Source organism: Tupaia chinensis, unplaced genomic scaffold, assembly GCF_000334495.1.
Source record: "Tupaia chinensis unplaced genomic scaffold, TupChi_1.0 Scaffold000240_1, whole genome shotgun sequence".
In the NCBI taxonomy this organism is placed as follows: domain Eukaryota; kingdom Metazoa; phylum Chordata; class Mammalia; order Scandentia; family Tupaiidae; genus Tupaia; species Tupaia belangeri.
The window spans coordinates 1,917,431-1,940,044 of NW_006159718.1; the positions used below are offsets into that span (position 1 = coordinate 1,917,431).

Genomic DNA, 22,614 nt, shown 5'->3' on the forward strand with positions numbered 1-22,614 from the left:
CTCTCCCGCTCCGGAGTGATGGTGATGGCCGAGATGGCCAGGTCCGCTCTCTGAAAGGCAAAGCCGGCTCATCAGGGCTGTCCTGAGCTGCGTGGGCCCCGCCCTGGCTCAAGGCCCACTCCCTGCCTGGAAGCTGTTCTGTTCAAAAGAAAGGGATCTGAGAGTTGACACCTGAGACTGGAAATATTGTGAGGAAAAGCCAACAGTAAGTTTTCTGTTATTACCTTCCCTTGGCTTATAAATTCATCCCCCAAACCCAAAGCTCCAAGTCTGCAGGGAAGAATCTTGGTAGCGTCTTCATTCCTGTATAAGTTACAGCTCTGCTTCACTTGTTTATCCTCCCCTGGAAAACCTTAACTTTCTTCTGCCTGTGTTTCCCTCTAGCCCCGCCAAGAATGTTCTATCTTCTCCCGGGCTTAGCTACATCCTCTTCACACATCAAGGGCAGACACACTTCATTTCTCTATCAGCCCTCTCTAAACTCCATTCTCGCTCACCGATATCTGTTTTCTAAAATACATCAGAAGTTGCATGGTGAGCCCTACAACTATACTGAATCTCATTAACACATTCACCCCGGTGGCTCTCTGTGCAGACTCTATGCCAGAGAGTCAAAGAACCTGAGAACAAAGGACTCATCTATTATTTTCAATCCTCCACAGCCCTTAACTCGTGGCCTGTGGACACACGGGCTGGTTCTCCCTGTAGTACAGCTGTGCGTGAAGGGCACCTCTGGGTCTGACACACTGTGACCTGATACTACTCCCCAAGACTTTGGCTTCGCAAAACAGGCTTTATTATAACAAAACAAAAAGACGATCAAGATGGGACAAGACTATAGGGATGAAGCTGCCAAATTTGTTGGTGTGAAGACCCTCACACCTACATAGTATAGCAGGTAGAAATGGGGCCAGAGTCCCTCTTGAACCACAAGAATGCTGACAGGCAGAGTCATCTCTTGACATTGGCTCTTGGGTCTTTAAGGAGGAGGCATCAAAGAACCAGCTTTGTTTTAGAGTGACCCATTGTGACCACTGATCCAACCTGGGTACTCAGACTGGGGAAGCACACACAGGGCTTTGTACGGGCTAACATGAACTGGAGGGGAAAAGATCCCACGTCCCACACTGAAATCAGTCACCATCAAAAGAGAAAACACAGTATCACATTCGCAACTCTGCATCTTGCTTCTCCTCCTAGGAAGCCAACACCGAGGGGTTGTTTCTGGGATTAAAAGGGTTTGGAACACATTCCAGGGATGAGAAGGAGATGCAGTGGGGCAGGGTAGGCTCACAGTGGAGGATGGAGGAGAAACAAGTCATGAAGCGGTGCCCAGCAAAGACATAAAGAATCAGCTCCGCACAGGAGGAAGGGTCCGTGATAGGGAGAGACCACTCCCTGCCAGGGCGGGTGACACTCCCCTCTGCAGGAGAGGCCAGGTGCCTGCAGGTGTAAATGTCATGGGGAGTAGAAACAAAATTCCATGCCCGGAAGTTGAGACGTATTACCCCAATACAGAAGTGCAATATTTTTTAAATTGAGAATAGATTATTAAGTAGTTTGAGGATAAGGGTAAACCTTTTTACTTTTCTTTCTTTCTTTCTTTTTTTTTTTTTTAATTTCCAGAAGGCATGAGCACTCACCAGAGAGACACAGAGAAACAGAGCTGGAGAAAGCACATACCTCCTCCCCCATGGGGCAGTCACGCCACAATCCCTTCTCCTCCATTTCTCCATCCTGTCTGGATTCTGGGCAGGCGGGCATGCATACACACCCAGTGTGTTTTTCAAGCCACTGGGACTGGGATTTGAACTGTGGTCAGCCCTATGGGATTCGGCTCCCTTTAACCATCAGGCTAGGCTGTGAGACCAGCTCAGGTAAATTTTTGCACCTGTCTCTGAATGACGTAAACAGGAGCCCAACAGTGAGCAAATTAAAGGGCTTGCGCTACACTGAAAGGCCCAGCTGAGGCCTGCACATCGCTCGACATTACGCTGAACGAATCGTGATTTTCTACTCTAATTGCATGCAGCAGCCGCAATTCCAGAGTCAAGACGGTAGTTAACAGAGTCAGTTCAGGGTTTTGGTGAAATAAGAAATCAAGAATGAGGTGACTAGGAGTCTGAGTGGCCCACCAGAGAACACACCAGGCAGGAAGAACGTAGTGTCGGAGGGCCCGGAAATGTAAGAGAAGGGTGACTCTCAGGTGCAATATGCCGAGGGCAAGGGGCCAGGAATGACCACCTGCTCTCTGACCCCACTTAGGTGGAGTGATCACAGGGCAGCCCCACTGGGTAGACCGTAGAGCAGTGGCTCCTGAGGTGGCGGTGAGGAATGACACTAACTGTAAATGGGTAGGCGAGGCCTCAGTGCGGTGATGGGAGTGTTCAAAACAGATGATGGTGCCAGCTGCACAGCTCCGCACGCTTACTAACAATCAGTGAATCACATATCTGAAATGGGTGCATTTCAGAGCACATAAATGTATCATTGCGACATTAGCTTTAAAAAGATTTAGAGAAGTTGGAAGGAGTCCAGGCATAGTGGTTGCTTTGTAGGTTTAAATAGTAAAGTTCGGCTTGTGTTTTAGAACTAAATGCCTGAAAGAATGAGAAGGGCACGTTGTGGTCATAGACTGGGCTCGTGACAGTGACATGCCAGACACTAACAAGAAGCACAGGAGTGGGCACTGGGGTGGCTCATGGCCAAGGTCACTGGAGACGAGGTCAAAACACGGGCGTCCAGGATGCCCATGGGGATGCCAGATCCCATGGTCGAATTTGGCCCAGACTTGGTGGTGCAGGCCACGGTGTGCTGCTCTGCAGTTCTGGAGCACATGGAAGACGGGTTCGGATCCCAGCTCGACCCCATGATCCTGGCTGGCTGGGACACCGGGGGAGGAGAACTCATAGCATGAGGAGACACTGGCAGGGGAGTGTTTTTCCCCCCTCTAAATACATACATATATGTATGTGTTTATATATTTTCTATTTTTAAAAAATTGTTGAGGTGTGTAGCAGCAATAATGCCTGAGAGAGAGGGCCTGGGTCAGATGTGACCATCATACATGCTTATGGGAAGTGAGCCAATGGTCATGAGATGCCGAGGCGAGGCTGGGAACGTGGGGAGTTGGCCTCATGCCGGGAGTGTCAATGAGGAGGCAGACTCTCAGGAAGGAGGAAGAGTAGTGACTTGAAGCAAGTACAGGGAGCTGAGCGATGCCACCCCAGGGAAGGTGGGGGTGCCGATCCAGGTAGACAACCGCAGGTGCACACTTACACACTCGCCTATGTGTGTGCACCCCACAAGTGTTCCGTGTCAGCCTAAGGAGAGGGTGGGCCTCCTGAAGGGCTTTTCCAGAGCAGGCACAGTGGAACTGCCCCAAACGAATGAGAGCAGTGGGCAAAAGGGAAAGCGCAGAGTCCCAGGAATAAGGTTGAAAGCCAGGGAGCCAGCAGGTGGCATGGTGGGTAAGGCAGCTGGATCCCACATGGCCAACTGCCCGGTTCGAGTTCCAGACCCTGCGGCTTGAAAAACACACCAGGTGCATATGTATGCATGCCCAAAGTCCTGAGAGGAGAATGGAATAGAAGGGACTGTACTGTGGCCATGCCACCTGGGTGGTGAGCTCTCTCTCTTTATCTTTATCTCTCTCCTAGGTGAGATGGCAAAAAAACAATGAAAGCTGCAATGAGTGAAGCAGGAGGATTTGAGGATTTGAGGACAAGAGGGCCTCAGTCCATGCACAGTGACAACAGGGGTCCCGTTTGTTGGTCCCAAGGTTCCAGCCATGTCACGGACCAAGTGTAGCTTTTGCTCAAGAGCAGGGAGAGCACCCTCCCTGCATTCTGCCTTTGGACCTACCTTGCTGATGAGCTCCCCGATCATCCCGTTCCAGGAGGTGTTGTGGAGCTGGTGGCCGTACCTGCCGTCGGGAGCCTGATAGATCTCGTATTTGAAGCCCAGAGACTTGGCCAGTGCATCCAAGACATCTATGGAAAACCCTTTGTAGCGCTTGGGCTGTCCAAGGATGTTCTCAGCCACCATCACAAAAGGCTCCTCCTGAGGACAACAGAGCGATGTTCTCCAACGAGGTAAGGGCTTCACTTCCGGGTATGTTCATGAGACCAGTCTGATGAATCATAACTTCAGCTATTTTGTGCTGACCCAATTTAGAAGTGGAAGCTGAACCTGTCTACCCTTTCTGAAAGCGGTCTGTGGACACTCGGGTCCAGTGCCCAGGAAATCTACCACAGGTCAGTATGAGTGATGGGTGACAGGGACTTACTGTCCTGCATCCCGTTATCTCAGGCGCTCCCCTAGGCCCCAGCTTCCAGAACAACAAGGTCCGTTTTCATCCCTTTGCATGTAACATTCATGCTAAATCAAGACTCTTGTCTTAAGAAATAACCATAATTCTAAGGACCCAGGTAAGAAGTGCGACACTTCTCATCTAGAATAACAAATTGCAAGAAAGTTCTGTGACCCTAGATTGAAAGCAGTACTGTCTGTCGGGTTGCCTAGAAAACGGAGCCTGGTTAATGGGTCAAGATCAGACCATAGACAAAGGGTGAAACAGGATTCAAACACCCAGTTCCTGAGTCCCGAGTCTCCTAAGGAGCAGAAGCAGGCCCAGACCCAGTTTACATCCAGCGACAAGTGAGCAGCTGCCACCCTCTGGCATGCAGCAGCAGATCTGTGCGGCAGTTTCACTTTAGATCAACTCGGGGACTTCTACTGACGTCTCAGAGGCCCCGGGGCAGAATCTGCAACCTTACCCTTCATTATTCACAGCTACTGGAGTGAAAGGCCTTAGGAAAGCTGAAAGCACGCCTCTGCTGCTCTCCAAACCCAGCATCACACAGAGTGGCCTGGACGGCGAACCTCCCAGAATAGCCCCATGATCCTACCAAGACAGTCACCACTTTGAGGGTCAGTCCCTGCAGACGGCTGCCCATGGGCCTCTCCTGCAAGCTGCCATTCAGGCCCTTCTCCGAGTCCCAGGTTGCCAGCTGTAAAGGAAAGAGAGAGTGTGAGGGATGGGATAGGCACTCGGGCATCTCTCAGACGGGGACCCTGAATCAGGAAGGTGCAGACGGCAGCCCTCTGGGCTTCCCAGGAGACCAGGGTCTGAAAACCCTGACATGAACCTGCTTGTGACAGCCTGTGATGGGCTTGCACTCCCTCAGCTTACGACCCAGGACTACACATCCCTGAAACGAAACCAAGGGGCAGGAGCATGTGTCTAAAACGAATGTGTTCGTCCAGTTTTATTCTGCCCACCCACTGAGACCACGTCACCATGTCGCCCACCAATGACCCTCTGACTCTGTTTCTTTGACTTTCCCAGGCCACAAGACCCAGAAATCCAGCCATTGCCACCACTGAGGCAGAATGAGGCCCGGCAGCGAAGCAGGGAACAGAGACCCAGGGTCTGGCTCACCCTGCACGTGGTGCCTCCTGCAAGCTGGACAAGAGTGCCATCTGTGCTGCCCGTAGAGCGAACACCGCCATTTCCTGACACACAGGGAGCCACTAATGGCAAAAGAACGTGCTGTGGGCTCTGCCGTGTCTCCTGAGCCCTCAGGGTACCCGTGGTCCTGAGCAGCTGTGACCAGTACCCTATAGTGACCAAGGAGACCCTGCCCAGAGGAGACACAGTGCTTCCTGGATGGCAGGTGGCACCCCCTCCCTAGAGAGAGCCTGGGCAGCAGTGACCCAACTTCTCTGCTCAGTAATTCTCAACTATTAACTGAAAAGATGTAAGAAAACAAAACAATGCAAATACCCAGCCCCGTGTCAAGCCACCTAAATCAACCTCATGACCGGGTATGCAGTGTCGACAGTCCCAAGACCCTGACATGTGGCTGAGCTGGCGGGGCTGCTCCTCCAGGTCACTGAGCCCCGGACTGACTGAATATTGGCATTTTTTCTTTTTAAAGAGATTTCTGCTGTAGTGTGCATGCGCTCATTGGAGAGGGAGAGACAGAGGAAGTGAGAAACCATGCCCCAGGCAGAGGGCCACACCACAGTCCCCTTTTCCCCATTCTCCTCCTGGGGCTGTGGACAGGCATACACACATGCCCAGTGTGAGTTTTCTAAGCCACCAGGTCCAGGACTCGAGCCCTGGTAGACTACATGGGAGTCCAGTAACGTAACCACCATGCCATGTGCTGGTCCCGATTATCAACATCTCTTAAGAGGACTTTTCAAATACACCAAGGGCTGGGCCCCACCTCCAGAGATTCCGGCTCATTGGTCTGTGGAAGGCCAGGGAGGAATGTTTACTCCCCAGCTGATCCCAACGCACCAGGAGTAGAGGTGCCGCTGCACACTGAAGTGTAATTCTCAGTCTCCTGACTCGCACCAGTCGCCCCAGAGGTCCCGTAGCTCCTTCATACTCTGGGGCCTGAGACGACTCCTGTCCAGGAGGCTCCCAGGTGCTGCCAGGACGACCCACAGACCAGCACTGAGGAAGGAGGTGGAAGGAAAGACTGCCACCCTCTGCGGGGAACCACATGACCCCTAGCTAACCCGGCAGGTGAAGCACCCCTCACGAGTGCCACTAGGGCCTGAAGGGGCTGGGCCACCACTAGCTCCACTGAGGACGCTCTGCCCCTGAGCGTTTCCCATCGTGCTGACCTGCAGCCAGGTCTGCGCACCAGGTCCCGCCGTCCCCGCTCTGCGGGACCACTCCGCTGAGAAGGTGCTCCAGCTCTGAGACCAGAGGCCACTCCATCAGGGTGAGATGCGAGGTCGAGAGCCAGGCCTCTCGTGTTGTCGCTTTAACGTGACACCCACAAGACACAGCCCATCCTAAATAAGAGGATGTCCGGCAGTGAAGAGTGGGTCGGTCGAGAGCATGGCCACACACTGAAGAACCCACCACCACTGCCCCCACCACCAGCAGGCTCTTTGAACACCTGGTTGGCTCGAGTATCAAGAGGCAGTCCTGTCCTAACCATGGCATGTCCCCTCTGGGGATTAGCTACTCTGTCCTGCACCAGAGCCTGGTCTCCTGGATCTGCTGCCAGACCACCCTGGTGTGGTGAACGGGCACCTTGACATTTTGCTGCCCTGCTCAGACAAAGGTCAAGAATGGAGCTCTGCTTGGCCTTCACCCATGGAGGGCTCTGCCTCTGCACACCACTCTGGCCTGAAGCCCACAACCTGGCTGAGGCCAGCACGGCCTCTGCCCTGGGCCACGGCAACAGCCCCCTCGTCAGTCTGGTCAGCCCCAGCCTGTGTCCCTCCTGGCCCATCCTCCAACATGCCGGTCTGTGCCTTACCATAAATAGGCTTGTTCTTCAGACAGTGTTAACTGAAATTTCCTACACAAAAAAATCATCACACTTGAGCTTGGTCTAAAAGAAAGGCCTTCCTAATCCAGGCACCACCCACCTCTCAGCCTCACGGCCCCCTCCACACCTCGGCCCTTTCCCAGGGGCTTTGTGTTCCTTCCATTCATTTGCATCCCCTTCCTTTGGCCTGGAGTGCCATTTCTCTTCCTTCGGTCTGTTAAACTCTTATACACTTTTAGTAATAAGTTTTCACTTCAGCATAGTTTTAGGTTTGGGCTAGTCCCTTAGTAAAGCAGCTAGTCCCATACGGCTGACGGTGGTTCAAATCCTAACTCTGGGGGCTTGAAAACTAGGTCAGGTGTACGTGCATGCATGCCCCAGATCTTGAAAGGGGGAAAGGTGCAGGAGAAGGGATTGTGGCAAGACTATCCTCCTCAGTGTGGGGAAAAAAGCTCTCTCACTCTCTTTCTCTCTCTCTCTCTCTCTCTCTCTCTCTCTCTCTCTCTCCAATGAGTGCACACACCCTCCAGCAAATTAAAGAGAAAAACAGAAAAAGGAAAAACATGCCAGACATGTGTACATGCCTATGGAAATGACGACAGGATGGAGGGAGGGGGAAGCAAGGGTTGCACCATGCCCCACTGGAGAGTACGCCCTCTCCCTCTCTCTCATGAGCATGTATACCATCTGGCAAAACAAATGTTTAAAAAATAGTTTTAGGGGCCAGCAGATGGCCTAACAGTTACTTCAATGGACTCCCACACAGCCAACCACGGTTTGAGTCCTGGACCCAGTGGTTCTTGAAAATCACGCTGGTCGCATGTGCATGCATGCCCAGGATTCTGGGAGGAGAAGAGATGGCGGCATGGCCATCCTCCCAGGGAGTGACTTCTCACTGGAAAAGTGGCGGAGGTCATATGGAGCCTGCTCATGTGGCTCTCACTAGACCCCTCAGTTAGTGTGTCACGTCACTGTGATATGATCACGCTACGTCACAGTTAATGCTCAGCAGAATCTCCACGGTTTATGCAAAGCTACAATAGAAATTACCTCTCCTGTCTTCTAGTCGGGGACTTGGTTTGTGACAGCTGTGGGAGCCAGCGCCACCCCTGGGTGAAGCCCTGTCTTCGTAAGTTGTCTAGAATCTCAAGTTCTAGGCTGGACCTAGCTTTGTTAGTTCCCATCTCAGGGTCTCCAGCTTCACTTCAGATGCCACGTTTTACTTGTCAAGATCAGCGTCTCCCACTGGTCTAGATTTGAGGAAGAGGGGAAATTGGAGGAGTTGAATTGGCAGCTGTTCTTGAGCCTCTGGACCGGTCGTTTGCATGCTCCTGGAGTGACCTCAGACCACACACTTGACAGTCTAGTACCAGGGCACACAGGCAGTCCACAAACTCTACACACTAAACTTCATGAGATGCTACTTTCTTACCTATAAAGTGGAATATTTTCCCTGCTACCGAATTGATGGGATGTTCAAAGTAGAAACTAATTTTTAATACCCTATTATAAAATTGCTTAATTAAGAATCACAAAGTAAATAATTAGGTTATAAGATTGTGTGTGGATTCTGACCTTATTTATAGGATTTATGGGTTTTTAAGTTATAATTATTTTATTATTTTGGTTTTTTTTAGGTTTTTGCCATAGGGCACTTTCACAAACCAGTGATAGAGAGAGATGGTGAGAGAGGAAGTGAGAGATCACGCCCCCCAGGGGTATGGCCACAATGCAGTCCCTTCCTCTATTTTCCTCTCAGGATTTTGGACACAAATACACACACACACACACACACACACACACACACACCTCTCTCTCTCTCTCTCTCTCTCTCTCTCCAATGAGTGCACACACCCTCCAGCAAATTAAAGAGAAAAACAGAAAAAGGAAAAACATGCCAGACATGTGTACATGCCTATGGAAATGACGACAGGATGGAGGGAGGGGGAAGCAAGGGTTGCACCATGCCCCACTGGAGAGTACGCCCTCTCCCTCTCTCTCATGAGCATGTATACCATCTGGCAAAACAAATGTTTAAAAAATAGTTTTAGGGGCCAGCAGATGGCCTAACAGTTACTTCAATGGACTCCCACACAGCCAACCACGGTTTGAGTCCTGGACCCAGTGGTTCTTGAAAATCACGCTGGTCGCATGTGCATGCATGCCCAGGATTCTGGGAGGAGAAGAGATGGCGGCATGGCCATCCTCCCAGGGAGTGACTTCTCACTGGAAAAGTGGCGGAGGTCATATGGAGCCTGCTCATGTGGCTCTCACTAGACCCCTCAGTTAGTGTGTCACGTCACTGTGATATGATCACGCTACGTCACAGTTAATGCTCAGCAGAATCTCCACGGTTTATGCAAAGCTACAATAGAAATTACCTCTCCTGTCTTCTAGTCGGGGACTTGGTTTGTGACAGCTGTGGGAGCCAGCGCCACCCCTGGGTGAAGCCCTGTCTTCGTAAGTTGTCTAGAATCTCAAGTTCTAGGCTGGACCTAGCTTTGTTAGTTCCCATCTCAGGGTCTCCAGCTTCACTTCAGATGCCACGTTTTACTTGTCAAGATCAGCGTCTCCCACTGGTCTAGATTTGAGGAAGAGGGGAAATTGGAGGAGTTGAATTGGCAGCTGTTCTTGAGCCTCTGGACCGGTCGTTTGCATGCTCCTGGAGTGACCTCAGACCACACACTTGACAGTCTAGTACCAGGGCACACAGGCAGTCCACAAACTCTACACACTAAACTTCATGAGATGCTACTTTCTTACCTATAAAGTGGAATATTTTCCCTGCTACCGAATTGATGGGATGTTCAAAGTTGAAACTAATTTTTAATAACCTATTATAAAATTGCTTAATTAAGAATCACAAAGTAAATAATTAGGTTATAAAATTGTGTGTGGATTCTGACCTTATTTATAGGATTTATGGGTTTTTAAGTTATAATTATTTTATTATTTTGGTTTTTTTTAGGTTTTTGCCATAGGGCACTTTCACAAACCAGTGATAGAGAGAGATGGTGAGAGAGGAAGTGAGAGATCACGCCCCCCAGGGGTATGGCCACAATGCAGTCCCTTCCTCTATTTTCCTCTCAGGATTTTGGACACAAATACACACACACACACACACACACACACACACACACGTGTTCTGTGTCATTTTCAAGCCACCGGGTCTGGGACTCAAACTAAAGTTGACCATGTGGAAGTCTAGCGCCTTAACCACCACACCACCTGCTGGCCCCTGTTTACTTTTTTTTTTTTCTTTTGTTATGCTTTGTTTTGTTTCAATACAAAATTTTCTCTCTCTGCCCTTCAGGCATCCTGTATCCTGACAAAAATAGAAAAAATACTTCAAAGAGAAACAAAAATTCTGCCTTTCGAACACATCAAAGCACTACCATGTTCCAGGATTCGAAACCCTCAGTGATGGACAGGAAGCTCTAGTATGCCCTCATATCAGACTGACGCGGAGAGCCCAGGCTGGGTGAGTCGCCCTCCTTCCACAGAGCTGCGTGGTAAGCCTCCGTCATTGCTAAGCAAGGCCGTCCCTCCAAGCACCTGACGTATAGAAAGCACAACCGAGAAAAGCACGGTCCAGATAAAAATCCTATGGAATTTTCAAAACGCAGAATAAAATGGAGCCTCTAAATGGATTCCTAACCTTGTAGCCAATCACGATGAGATGGCATCCCACCTCCACCCCGAGGGTGCCTGTGCTCCCATCCGAAATGCCGAGGCAAATGTCTCAGTCAATACAGGCCAAATGAGGCTGAGGGCCTTGATCAGTGGGGAGCCAGAGAACGCTCTTGCGCAGAGAAGTCCTGGCACCCAGTCATCCTGCTCCAGGCCATTTGGTTCGCACGGAGTGCGTCTCTTGCGACTTCCCCGTGTGTTTTGCAGACAGAATTTTGTTTATGAGATCGATGAATTTATGGCTGCAGACACCCACTTTTGACAGCTGACCTGCCAGGATCAGTGCCTGAAAAACTAATTTCCAGCACTGTTAAACAAAACGAGAGCTGCTGCCATTTGATAAGACGGCTACGGGTTTCGTTCACAGCCGAGATCTGCTCTTCCCAGACCAGAGACACGCACGGAGCCGGGGTAACGGCACAGCCAGCACTTGAAAGGAGATGTACGGTTTCAAAATCTGATTATGACAAACAGCTGTTCAAGAGATCAGCCCATTGGAGAGTACATTTTATAAACCACTGATCTCAGAAAAATGCATTTCCTGAGTCAATTGGGGTGTTCGTGTTAGTGTTTCTGTGTGGTAAGACTTGGGATCCTGGACTCAGTGGTCCTGTCCTGAATAAATGCAAGGCCATTGGGACCAGCAGGAAGTGTGGTGGCTAAGGCTCTATATACTCCCACATGGCCGACACGGTTCAAGTCCTGGACATGGAGGCTCGTTTGCGCTCGCTTGCTCTTGCTCTCTCTCTCTCTCTCTCTCTTTCTCTAGCAAAATTCATGTGGAAAATAAATACATTAATTAATTAAATAATTCTTTTAAAAAAATGCAGGGCTCTTAACCCTCAATGGGACAGGCTCCTCTGGAAGACTGGGCTTTGTGACCTGTCACATAGTTTTGGGGGTGTCATTCTCTTTTCCTGAGGATGAAGGGTGGAGGGGGTGGGCAGTCCAGCTGCTCCACAGTGCAGACACAGAGCTGACCAGTTTAACACAGAGCCTTGCCAACTCCTGAGGAGGAAAGAAGGGAGAAGGGGGGAAAAGGAAGCCAGGGAAGGGAAGAAAGAAGGAGAGGGAGAGGGAGGAAGGAAGATGGTCTTACATGACCCCAACTGTCTACAATGCCCAACAGGAAAACCGCTCAGGAGCCTAGACTGTCACCTTTGACAGCTGAGCAAGGGATACTTCGGACGTAAGCTTGTCTCAGGAGCGCCCTACAGGAACAGGCGAACGGTTGGTGACCGCGTCTGTCCCACCCCTCAGCCGTGTGTGAGCTGCACCCTCCTCGGCCCAGCGCTGCCATCAGCTAAGTGCAGAAGGCCTCAGCTGGGGCGCAGGCTGCGGAAATGACGGCCACAGTCCACTTAGCATCCTGTCAGTACCTGGGTTTCTCTAAAGTCGTAATTCACCCATTAGTTTATTTTTCCTTTGTCCATTTTTATCAGAAAATAAATGGGCTCAGTGTATGTCTCAAAGGATCACAGCCTTGGAAGGGGTGGGCCGAAGGGGACCCCCATCAGGATCGGCTTCAACTGAGCGCTCAGCCAGCACTGACTGCAGATGGAGGTTGACTGCAAGTGTTACGTCTTGGCAAAATTCAAGGACGACGAGGTTAGATACAGCATCGTGTCCTGGAAGGGGGTGTAAGCGCCTGAGGGCTGGACGCTAACACCTGTAGCCAAGGCCTCTGAGGTGAGGGCTAGTCTGAGAGTGCATTTGGGGAAGGCCAGCATGTGGGGCCAGTAAGGCTGGGCCTCGGGGAATGAGACTCCCCAGAGTGGGTAGCTCCAGAGGGGTTAGCCAGTCCAAGTTAGCAGCTACTGAGAGAAGGGCGGGCACCACCCTGCAGCCCCTGGCATGCTGCAGGGGACAGTGCTCATCCCCAGGGCCAGGGGAAGATTGAAAGTCTCCATCCATCTCTGCCATAGGGAACTGAGCAATGGCAATCTTATCCAAGCTGCCTTGGACCTTGTTCTAAACCCAGAAGACAGAGCTGAGCAAAGTGGGAGGAGGCTGAAGCGCGCAGGAGCTGTTCCACAGGGAGGCCTCAGGAAAGACCGTTAGCAAGGATGAGAGAGAGATGCCCCCAAGGTGTTGGAAGGTGGGTGAGGAAAACTCTCAGAAATGCCCCTCATGATGGAGGTGACAGACACGCCCAGCCTCGCCTCTGTGACCTGCGAGTCGGGCCCTGGCAAAGTCCTGAATCGATGGAGGTGTTTGGTCAGCAGTTCTGAACTGAAAGACTTGGGGCCTGGCACTCCGTGGTCCCGCCATTAACAAAGGCTGGGCTGTTAACCCTAGACGGGGCAGGCTCCTCTGGAAGACTGGGCTTTGTGGTCTATCACGTGGGAGACAGGACAAAGGCCGGAGAGGGTGGGCAGGCAGCCTGCAGAGATGGGATCGGGCCGGCTCAAACAGAGACTTGCCAGCCCCCAAGGAGGGAGCCTCGGCCTACGCTGGGGTCGGACCGACACATCTCAGCAGTGGGGTCTTTCTGCTGCTTTCTCCTTTAGATGGGGACAGAGGCTGCTCCACTTTGGCTGAAAAATGTCAAAAGCAGAAAAAGCATGTGACTCCCATTTTAACCAACTACATACAGGCAAGAAGACAGATAACAAACACAGTCATATGTCTGTCTATCTATCTAGACGGATATACGCAGATAGACAGATATACACACACTCACGCACACACACACTTTTTAAAAAACTCAGCCTATAGGAAACCTGTAGCTACAATACCACCTAGTAAGTTAAATTCTGAAGGGTAAAAAGCCCCTCTGAGGAGATGGGGGGGGCACAAGGAATGCGTCATCATGAGAGAGCATGGGATGAGAGGAGATAACTACAAAAGTGAAAAAGAAGGAAAAAAATCTGAAAAAGGACCAACACCTTCAAGGCAAGCATGCGGGAAGGACCCTCAGGAGCCCCCAAGTCTGGGAGGTCACCCCGCCCATCACTTCACCCCAGCACACTCCCCTGCATGACACGAGAGGAACTGACGGTGTCCAATGTACACGCAGCCAGCGAGGACACCACCAGTGTGCATAGGAAAACATCACTGCGACGGCCCACGTTTTGAAAACTAGTGAAAGAAATTATTTTGTTTTGTTTTATGAGAGGTTTTTGCTACAGAGCGCATGCGCTCACCAGAAAGACAGAAAGAGACAGAGAGACAGAAAGCGAGAAATCACCCCCTGGGGGGATGGCCACGCCACAATTCCTTCTCCTCCATTCTCCTCTCAGGATCTTGGGCCCGGATGCACACGCACCCAGCGTGAGTTTAAGCCACCGGGTCCGAGACTTGAACCATAGTCGACTACATGGGAGTTCAGCAACATAGCCATTACGCTAACTGCTGGCCTCGAGAAAGAAACCACTTTTCTAAAGGAGTTATGTGAACAGCCAGGAAGCACGTGGAGATGTGCCCGACATCCTGCGTCGTCAGGGAACGCACAGCACTGTCACAGACGCCACGGGACCTCACCAGGATGGCGACAAGGCTGACATGGCCCGGGGTGGCCGAGGGCCTGGAATGGCACGTGTGCGGCCACCTTGGGCAGCAATTTGACAGTTTCTCATACAGGTAAGCAAGCATTTATCATGTGACCCAGCCATTCCACTCCAGGCCTTTACATGAGGAAACCTGAAAACATGAGTATCCATCCAGAGTCTGACTGTGAATGCCCACAGAAGCTTTGTCCGTCATAAGCAGATAGTAGAATCTCTCCAAAAGTCAGTCAGTTGGCGAGTGGAGTGTGGTCTATTTGCAACAGAACACGCTTCGGCCATAAAGCTACTGACGAAGAGCAGCGTGGACGAGACCAGGCCCCGAGACCCGATACGCCCTGATTCAGTTTCCGCGACGATCTCAGTGGTGATGTTACAGGTGCAGGGACAGACCAGGGGTTGCCTGGGGCTAGGGACAGGGAGCGGCGTCCAGTGCAAAGAGGCAAGGGGTCCTGAGGCTACCGGTCTCGCATTCCGGCAACTACACTAACGTAAGTGTTTGTCACAGCTGATCAAACACCGTTCACCTCAGATGGACTAACTGCAGATAGTCTAAATATATCTGTGTTTGTACTCACTTATTTAAATTACAGAGCCGCATGCTGAGGAGTCACACCGTCATGTGACTCAACTGGGATCCTTAGACAGGGATGAGGAGAGGACGGGGTCCTGAAATTACGGTGTGGCCAATGTTAGTACACTCAGACAATCACAGTTAAAGCCTGATTACGAGCTTATGAAGAACCTAAGTGCTGCAAATGGTGTGTGTGGGGAAAACAGCTCATGCTGCATTATATAGTGTGTTCCGACTTTTTCTAAAGTGTGTATCTCTTTTGTAAAATGGTGCATGTACGTGCACCAGTGGCTGTTTCTGGCACTGGGTAGAGGGATGAATTACAATGTTCACCTCGTGCACAATATGATCTTGTAATGCTTGAAATGTTTTACAGAGAGGAAACATTGCTTTCATAATCAGAAGAAAAACAATAAAGTGATTTTCATTTTGAAACTGAATCGCAAACTACCTTATGACTGCAATGTTGATTTTGTATCTCTCTAATTGTTTTGGGCGTATTGGTTTTGTCTCTCTCAATAAGCAGCAAGTTTTACCATGGCAGTCTTCATGGTAGGATGAGGCAGACTGGAATAATGCTTCTCCCACTCATGAACCAGGGGACACTGGGCGAGTTGCTTGAACTGGCCATGTTCTTTGTCTGGGCTGACGGGCCCACGTGCCTCATCTGGAAGTCCCATCAGATTTTCATTATTGTTATTGACACTGCCTTCTTTTCTCTTAGGTCCCTAATATGCTCAGGCTCAGACTAAGTGTCCACGATTCTCGTTATTTGAAATGACTAGAATTAACGGCACTATTACACTATACATCGGTCTACATTTTGACAAGGTGTTCTGACAGCCCTTCGTGAGTCTCTCCCTATAAGAAAGGGGCAGATGTGTCCAGTGACACTCTAAATGCTGGGCCACCTCCTCTCCCAGACGCCTCCCTTTCCCTTCGTTTTCTGACTCATAGGCATCTTCTGAAGATTACTCTAGAAAGTCTTCCTTGCAAGAGTAACCGTCTCCCTCTATGACGTCTCCCTCTATTCTGACCATAACTCTCTGTAAGTCCTCTTCATGATATAGATTCACATTTCTTCTCTATTCACAAATAGGCTTCAGCTCTTTTAAGGCAGGGACTCTCTCTTCTTCATTCTGATTCACTCAATAAAGTCTTATTAGAAAAATTAATAACATCAACCATCCCCTGGGTACTTCCTTATTTACTGGTTAGAATCTCATGCTTCTCTCAATTCTAATTTCCAGTTCATGTCTCATGTTTGAAGCTCCACTGAAGGCTCAAATTTGATTTATTTACAGTGGTTGCAAGTTCCTAAGCTGGATTTTATCTTCTGCATGATTTTGTGTTGAAAACTTACTTTAAAAGATCTAATCACAGGGAACCAGCAGTTAGCGTAATGGCTATGTCGCTGAACTCCCACGTAGTCAACCGCGGTTCGTGTCCCGGACCCGGTGGCTTAAAACTCACACCGGGCACGTGTGCGTGCGTGCCCAAGATCCCGAGAGGAGAATGGAGGAGAAGGGATTGCGGCGTGACCATCCCCCCTGGGGGGTGATTTCTCGCTTTCTGTCTCTATGTCTCTCTCTGTCTGTCTGGCGAGCGCACACGCCCTACAGTGAAAATCTCTCCAAAAAAAAAAAAAAAGATCTAATCACAGAGGAGTACTAGTGAGATGAATGGCTTAGAGATGGTTTTAAAAGCACACTGTTTATGTCTTCACCTCAATGCTGTTAGTGTGTGGTCTGGAGACCAGACCATCGCAACCGGTTTTAAAAGCACAGTTTATGTCCTCACCTCAATGCTGTCAGTGTGTGGTCTGGAGACCAGACCATCGCAACGGGGCTCCAGCTGATAGCGGCTGAATCAGCACCTGCATTTGAGCTAGGGACCCTGGCGGCACAGGCCCAGGGTGAGAAGCACAGTTTCCAGAACTTGGTACCATTTCTTGCTTAGGACCTTATGAGTTGCCTTGTGTACCTCTGTTTCTCTCTTACCTACCTCCCGTCCAAGCCTAACCCAGGGCCCGTAGTTCATTTATTTGTCCTTCTTTCTCCCTTCTTTCCCTCCTTCCTTCCCTCTCTCCCTCCTTCTTTCCTTCCTATTCTCCTTCTTTTTGCTTTAATGAAAATCATTTTGTTTCACTCTCATCCCTAAACTTCTCAAAGGGTTCCTATCACACTTTTACCGTTCCTTTTCAGGGCCTGTAAGAGTCACCGAGAACTGGCTCGCATCTATCTTTCAAACTAACCTCATGTTACACTTCCTGCCTTGCTCACCACACCCTGACCCTGGCCGCCTTTCACTTTCTCTAGCCAAAGTCTTCCAAACTCGTTCACACCCTTCATTTCCACTATTCACACCCAGAGGTTGGCTCCTTCCCAACATCAGGGCTTGCCTGATGAGTTATCCTCTGGAAGCCCTTCCCAGGTCCCTCTTCCTAAATGTTTTAACATTCTCAAACACAGAACGTTGCTGTTTCCTCCACAGCCCTTGAATACTGTGACAGTGAAAACACCTGCTGGTTTGGCTCAGCACCACACACTGAGCAGTTGACACGATTTGGCACATGGCATGCACATAACAGGTATTTGTTTTGTTTGTTTTGTTTTGTTTTGTTTTGGAAAGGTTTTTGCTATAGGGCGCGTGTGCTCGCCCGAAAGCCAGAGAGAGACAGAGAGACAGAAAGTGAGAAATCACCCCCCGGGGGGGATGGCCACACCGCAATCCCTTCTCCTCCATTCTCCTTTCGGGATCTTGGGCACGCACACACACATGCCCGGCGTGAGTTTTAGCCACCCTGTCTGGGACTCAAACTGTGGTCGACTACATGGGAGTCCAGCGACATAGCCATTACGCCAACTGCTGATCCCGGTAATTGTTTAAGTAAATGAAGTCCAAGAGTCAGCAAACTTTTCAGTAAAATGGCCAGACCATCAGTGTTTTGTTTCGGCTCCTTGGCCCATATGAGCTCTATAGTCAACACTCTGGGGGTAGAGCTGGGTTCCAATAAATTTTACTTACAAAGTAAGTGGCAGGGCCCAAGGGCCACCCTGCGCTGACCCCCAATTGTCCAACTTTATTTCTATTCTTCCTGTGTCTAGAGTGTTTTCTCTGCACTTTAAGAAGCACTACCCTTCTTTTGAAGTTTAATTTGCTATTTAAAAAAATGTTTAATTGCTATGTTTTCAGAAAATCTTATTTTATCCCTCCAACCAGAAGTGACAGACCCTTACAGCATTCTGCCTATCCTGTACACGGCACTGGTCACATTCAGGTGTCCCTGGCAGTCCCTGTAGCAGACTACACTTTCTAAAGATTGTTGTGACATTACTCCCCACCCCACATGCTCTTCTGTAGTGTGCCTTCTCCACCTCCTACCAGAGGGCGAAGCCGAATTCCTCTCCCCTTCAGTCTGGTCTGAATATTGCACTTGATGACCTTGAGGTCATGCAGTCCTGCAGGTTATCCCGGATGCTCTCTCTAAGACAAGGCTTTTGACCATTTTGACCCACATTGTGGGTCCCATAACCCTTTGTTGGAAAAGAGAAGCCATTCTGTGCATTGAGGGTATTACAGCATCCCTGACCTCTACCGAGATTCCAGCAGTGCCCCCTGAGTGCTGAAACCCGAAATATCACCAAACATTACAAAAATCTCTCAGAGGACAGAATTACACCGCCCCCGCCCTCCCTCCCACAGACACACCACCCCTTGAGAACCACTTTTCTAAGAGAACCCAGCTTCCATGCACAAAGTACTACCCTGAGACCACCACACTGGCATTCCTATTGAAAGTCCCAGGCGAGCACAGCCTCCTAGTCACCTCCGCCAAAGCACTAGACTCGTGAGTGACATCATCTTGGACGCTATGATAAGCCAGTCTGCCAGTTAAGAGCCATGGAGTGATCTCAGGTGACATCAGAAGAATCCACGAGACATAATACAATTGTTGTTCATTGTACTCAATGTTGGGTCATCTATTATGCTGTAAGAGTAACTTGAACAGAACTTAGCACCTGGAGACATGGTGTTACTATGAGAAAAACATGAACTATGTGGACTTCGAGACTGCTTAGAGGAAGATGCTAGTAGAACCTTAATGGAGAATTCGTGTAGATGCAAAACTCAAAAAGACTGACTGTGAGTGTTTAGGGGAAAATAGTAGACAGCAGAAGAAAAGGTACCTGTTTACAGTGGCAGAAAACCTGGAAATCTGTCACCTGCAATAATGGGGAAAGTAGAAAGTCTACTGAATAAATTGACAAATGTGGCTAAAGAGGTGTCCAGGCAGAAATCTGCATAGTCCTTTGGTTTGTCTCAGCAGCACAGCCTAACACAAGCATAGATGCACTGATAATTCATAAGTGACTTAAAGAAGGAATTCTGTGTTCAAGCAGACTCTAGAGAAAATGTATAGCTGCCAGAAGTTTTTGGTTTTAAAATTAGAACTATTTCTCATCTTTGGTTTCTTCTAGCCAATCACACCAAAATAGGAGGCTCTCAATGCAAAAATCAGCTCCTGCAGATCACCTGAAAAATGTGGACCCATGTAAGCAAAGGTCTGATTATAAAATCCTTTCATAAGACCTCCTAAATACTGTAGACATTTCAGAGAGACAAAAGACTTCCTACAATTTTAAAGATACGCTACAAACCTCTTTTAGACAAAAGGAGCTCTAAAAATCCACAGTAAACTTTTAAGAACAAAGGAAAGAGGTGTCTGTCTCAGAGAAATGTGTTTGTGTTCTATCACCTAATGAGATGAACAATAGATGAATTGAAAATATCACACTTTGGGTTTTATTGCTCGAAAATGTGTGCATGTGCCAGAGAGAAAGAGAGAAAGTTTTCCCTGATGAATTGTGGTCATGCCATAATCCATTTTCCTCCATTCCTTCTTCTAGGCAAGATTTTGGGTATGTACTCACATGTGCCCAGCATATTTTTCAAGTCATGAACCACAGTTGGCCATGTGGAATTCAGCTCCCTTAATTACTTCCCTATAGGACCAGCTCAAAGTTTTTAAAGAAGTTATAGTTGCAGAACAGCAGGTGGCATTAATGTTAGAGCAACTGGATTCTATATGGCCAACTACAAGGTTCAATTCTCGAAACCAGCAGCTTGAGAAACATGCCCAGTGCATATGCATACATGCCCAAAATCCTGAGAGAAGAATGAAGAAGAAGAGATTGCGCCATGGTCATCCCCCTGAGGGAAGATTTCTCACTTTCCCTTCCTCCATATCTCTCTCTGTTTCTCCCTGGCAAGTATACACATCCTACTGCAAACTAAAAAATAAAAACAAATTAAAAATAAATAAATTACAGTGGCAGAAGCATTCAGGTTAGACTAAATGAGTCACAGACAATGCAAAATAAGTTTTCAATTTCTACCATAAAGCACAGACATTCAGTATATATTGAGTAGGGATATACAGTGTTTATCTTTCATAATCTGGTTTACTTTGCTTAGCATTAAATATTTTATATTCATCTACTTTGAATCAAATGATAAGTTCTCATTTTTCTTCATGAGTAATATTACATAGTGTATATGAGCCACAGTTTTTCAATCCCATTTATCAGTTCTTTTTTTTGGAGAGGTTTTCGCTATAGGGCATATGTGCTTGCCAGACAGACAGAGAGAGACATAGAGACAGAAAGCGAGAAATCACCCCCCGGGGGGGATGGTCACACTGCAATCCCTTCTCCTCCATTCTCCTCTTGGGATCTTGGGCACGCACACACACGCTCCCGGTGTGAGTTTTAAGCCACCGGGTCTGGGACACAAACCGCAGTTGACCACGTGGGAGTCCAGCGACATAGCCATTACTCTAACTGCTGGTTCCCCATTTATCAGTTCTTTGGCACTTGAGTCAATTCTGTGTCTCAGCAATTGTGCTATAGAGATGAAAAAATGATTGAATGTAAATAATAAATCATAAAACTAAATTTTTTTAAAATAGAAGAAGGTTTTAGATCTTTGAACTTCTATGAGTAGGAAAATGCTAATAAAACTATTCAGTTGCAGAGTCTATATTTTTTACAGAAAATTTAGGGTAACTGTGAAAGCAGAATCAACATCTCAAAGGATAGAGTCTAGAGAGCATGTCAGTGCTGGGAAGAAGGAATAGGAGCCGATGATGAGTCCAGCTAGGCAGCAGACTTGCTGTGGGCCAGTGATCACTATGTGCCTCCTGAGCAGCTTGTCTCTTTAGATTATGGAACTATACCTGGTGAGCCAAGTCCAAGAACCTGTATCCCAGGAGCTCCATCTTACCTTGACCTGATTTAGATGATAAGAACTTAGACTTTGAGCCAATGCCATAAGGGACTGGGACTCTGGAGCTTTTGAGGAAGGGAGTGAGGATATTTTTCATTTGAAAGGGGCATAGTTCATTATGGTTAGAGGAAGTACTGTAGTGGACCAGGCTCCTGAGAGCAGTAATAACATCTCCTATGTCATACGTTCTATATGTCATATGTCACTTCCTTGTCTACATACACATCCTGACCCCTCTTCTCCTCCTCGGATCTGATTAGTTTCACTTTTAATTTGTAAATTATGGTGGAAGCAATGCTATATGACTTTTGGGGCCATATTCTAAATGGCCACATAATGTCCACTTGGTTCTCTGTGACCCTTGCTCTGGAGGAAGCCAGCCTGATGTAAGAGATTGAACAACCCCGAGACTACCATGCAGGAGAAGTTACACATAGGTGCCCTGGCAGACAGTTCCAGAAGATCTCAGTATTTTAGTAAACCCCACCTGGGTACGAGACATGCCAAAAACCCTGTTGTAATTAAGTGACCATGGTTGATGCCACAAAAAACAAAAACAAAAACAAAAACAAAAAAAAGATCACGCAGCCAAGCCTGCACAATCAGGCTTGATAGCGACAATGGTATGATAGGATTGCTGTTTTAAGCTGGTAATGCTGGGCTCCTTCGTTTGACACGACAGTAACAATTTCTCACGCGTGTGCACATGTGCTCATCTTAGAAGCTGGGCTGGGCCAGCTGCAGCAGTGCAGTGGCACTGAGCATTGCATACTGCTGTGGCCGCAGGGAAGGTCCCAGGTTTTCATCCCAAGGTCTCCTGTGCACATTGGACATGGGCACATATGAATGTGACCCTGGCTGGCAAAGACTGGGGGTGACCATGGCATGAGTGCCCCCAGCCCTCTCTCCTTGTCTCATGGAAGACACAAATTTAAAAACTTGGAAAAAAGGCAAAGACTGGCTTATTCTTCACAATATTGCCACAGAATAATGCCTCCTTGCAGAGGGAGAATTTCCGTATACTCTGCAAAGTACGATCACACTCAGCATCTCATTCGGGGGCTACCAATACTTAGTGACTTAAGTAGAAAAGCAGTCATTGTCCTCCATTTTGGTGATAAAGGAACAGGCTCAGAGAAGTCACCTGACTTGCTGAGTATCTACTGAATAACCCGGAGAGGCTGGAACCATGGGACCTCTTCATAAAGTGCCCCTCTGCACATAGTAGGGCTGCGTAAGTATTAGTGAGGGAGGA

General features: G+C 48.7%; 1 protein-coding gene across 1 annotated transcript in view; it reads right to left on the reverse strand.

Annotated features, from left to right (window-relative positions):
- GRID1 (glutamate ionotropic receptor delta type subunit 1) overlaps positions 1-22,614 on the reverse strand; it is a 318,654-nt gene that overhangs the window by 127,537 nt on the left and 168,503 nt on the right. The window contains exons 9-11 of the mRNA XM_027771955.1: positions 4,911-5,012; positions 3,865-4,062; positions 3-50 (exon numbers count right to left, since the gene is read on the reverse strand). Of these exons, the coding sequence (XP_027627756.1) occupies positions 3-50; positions 3,865-4,062; positions 4,911-5,012 (348 nt within the window). The remainder of the gene's footprint in view (positions 1-2; positions 51-3,864; positions 4,063-4,910; positions 5,013-22,614) is intronic.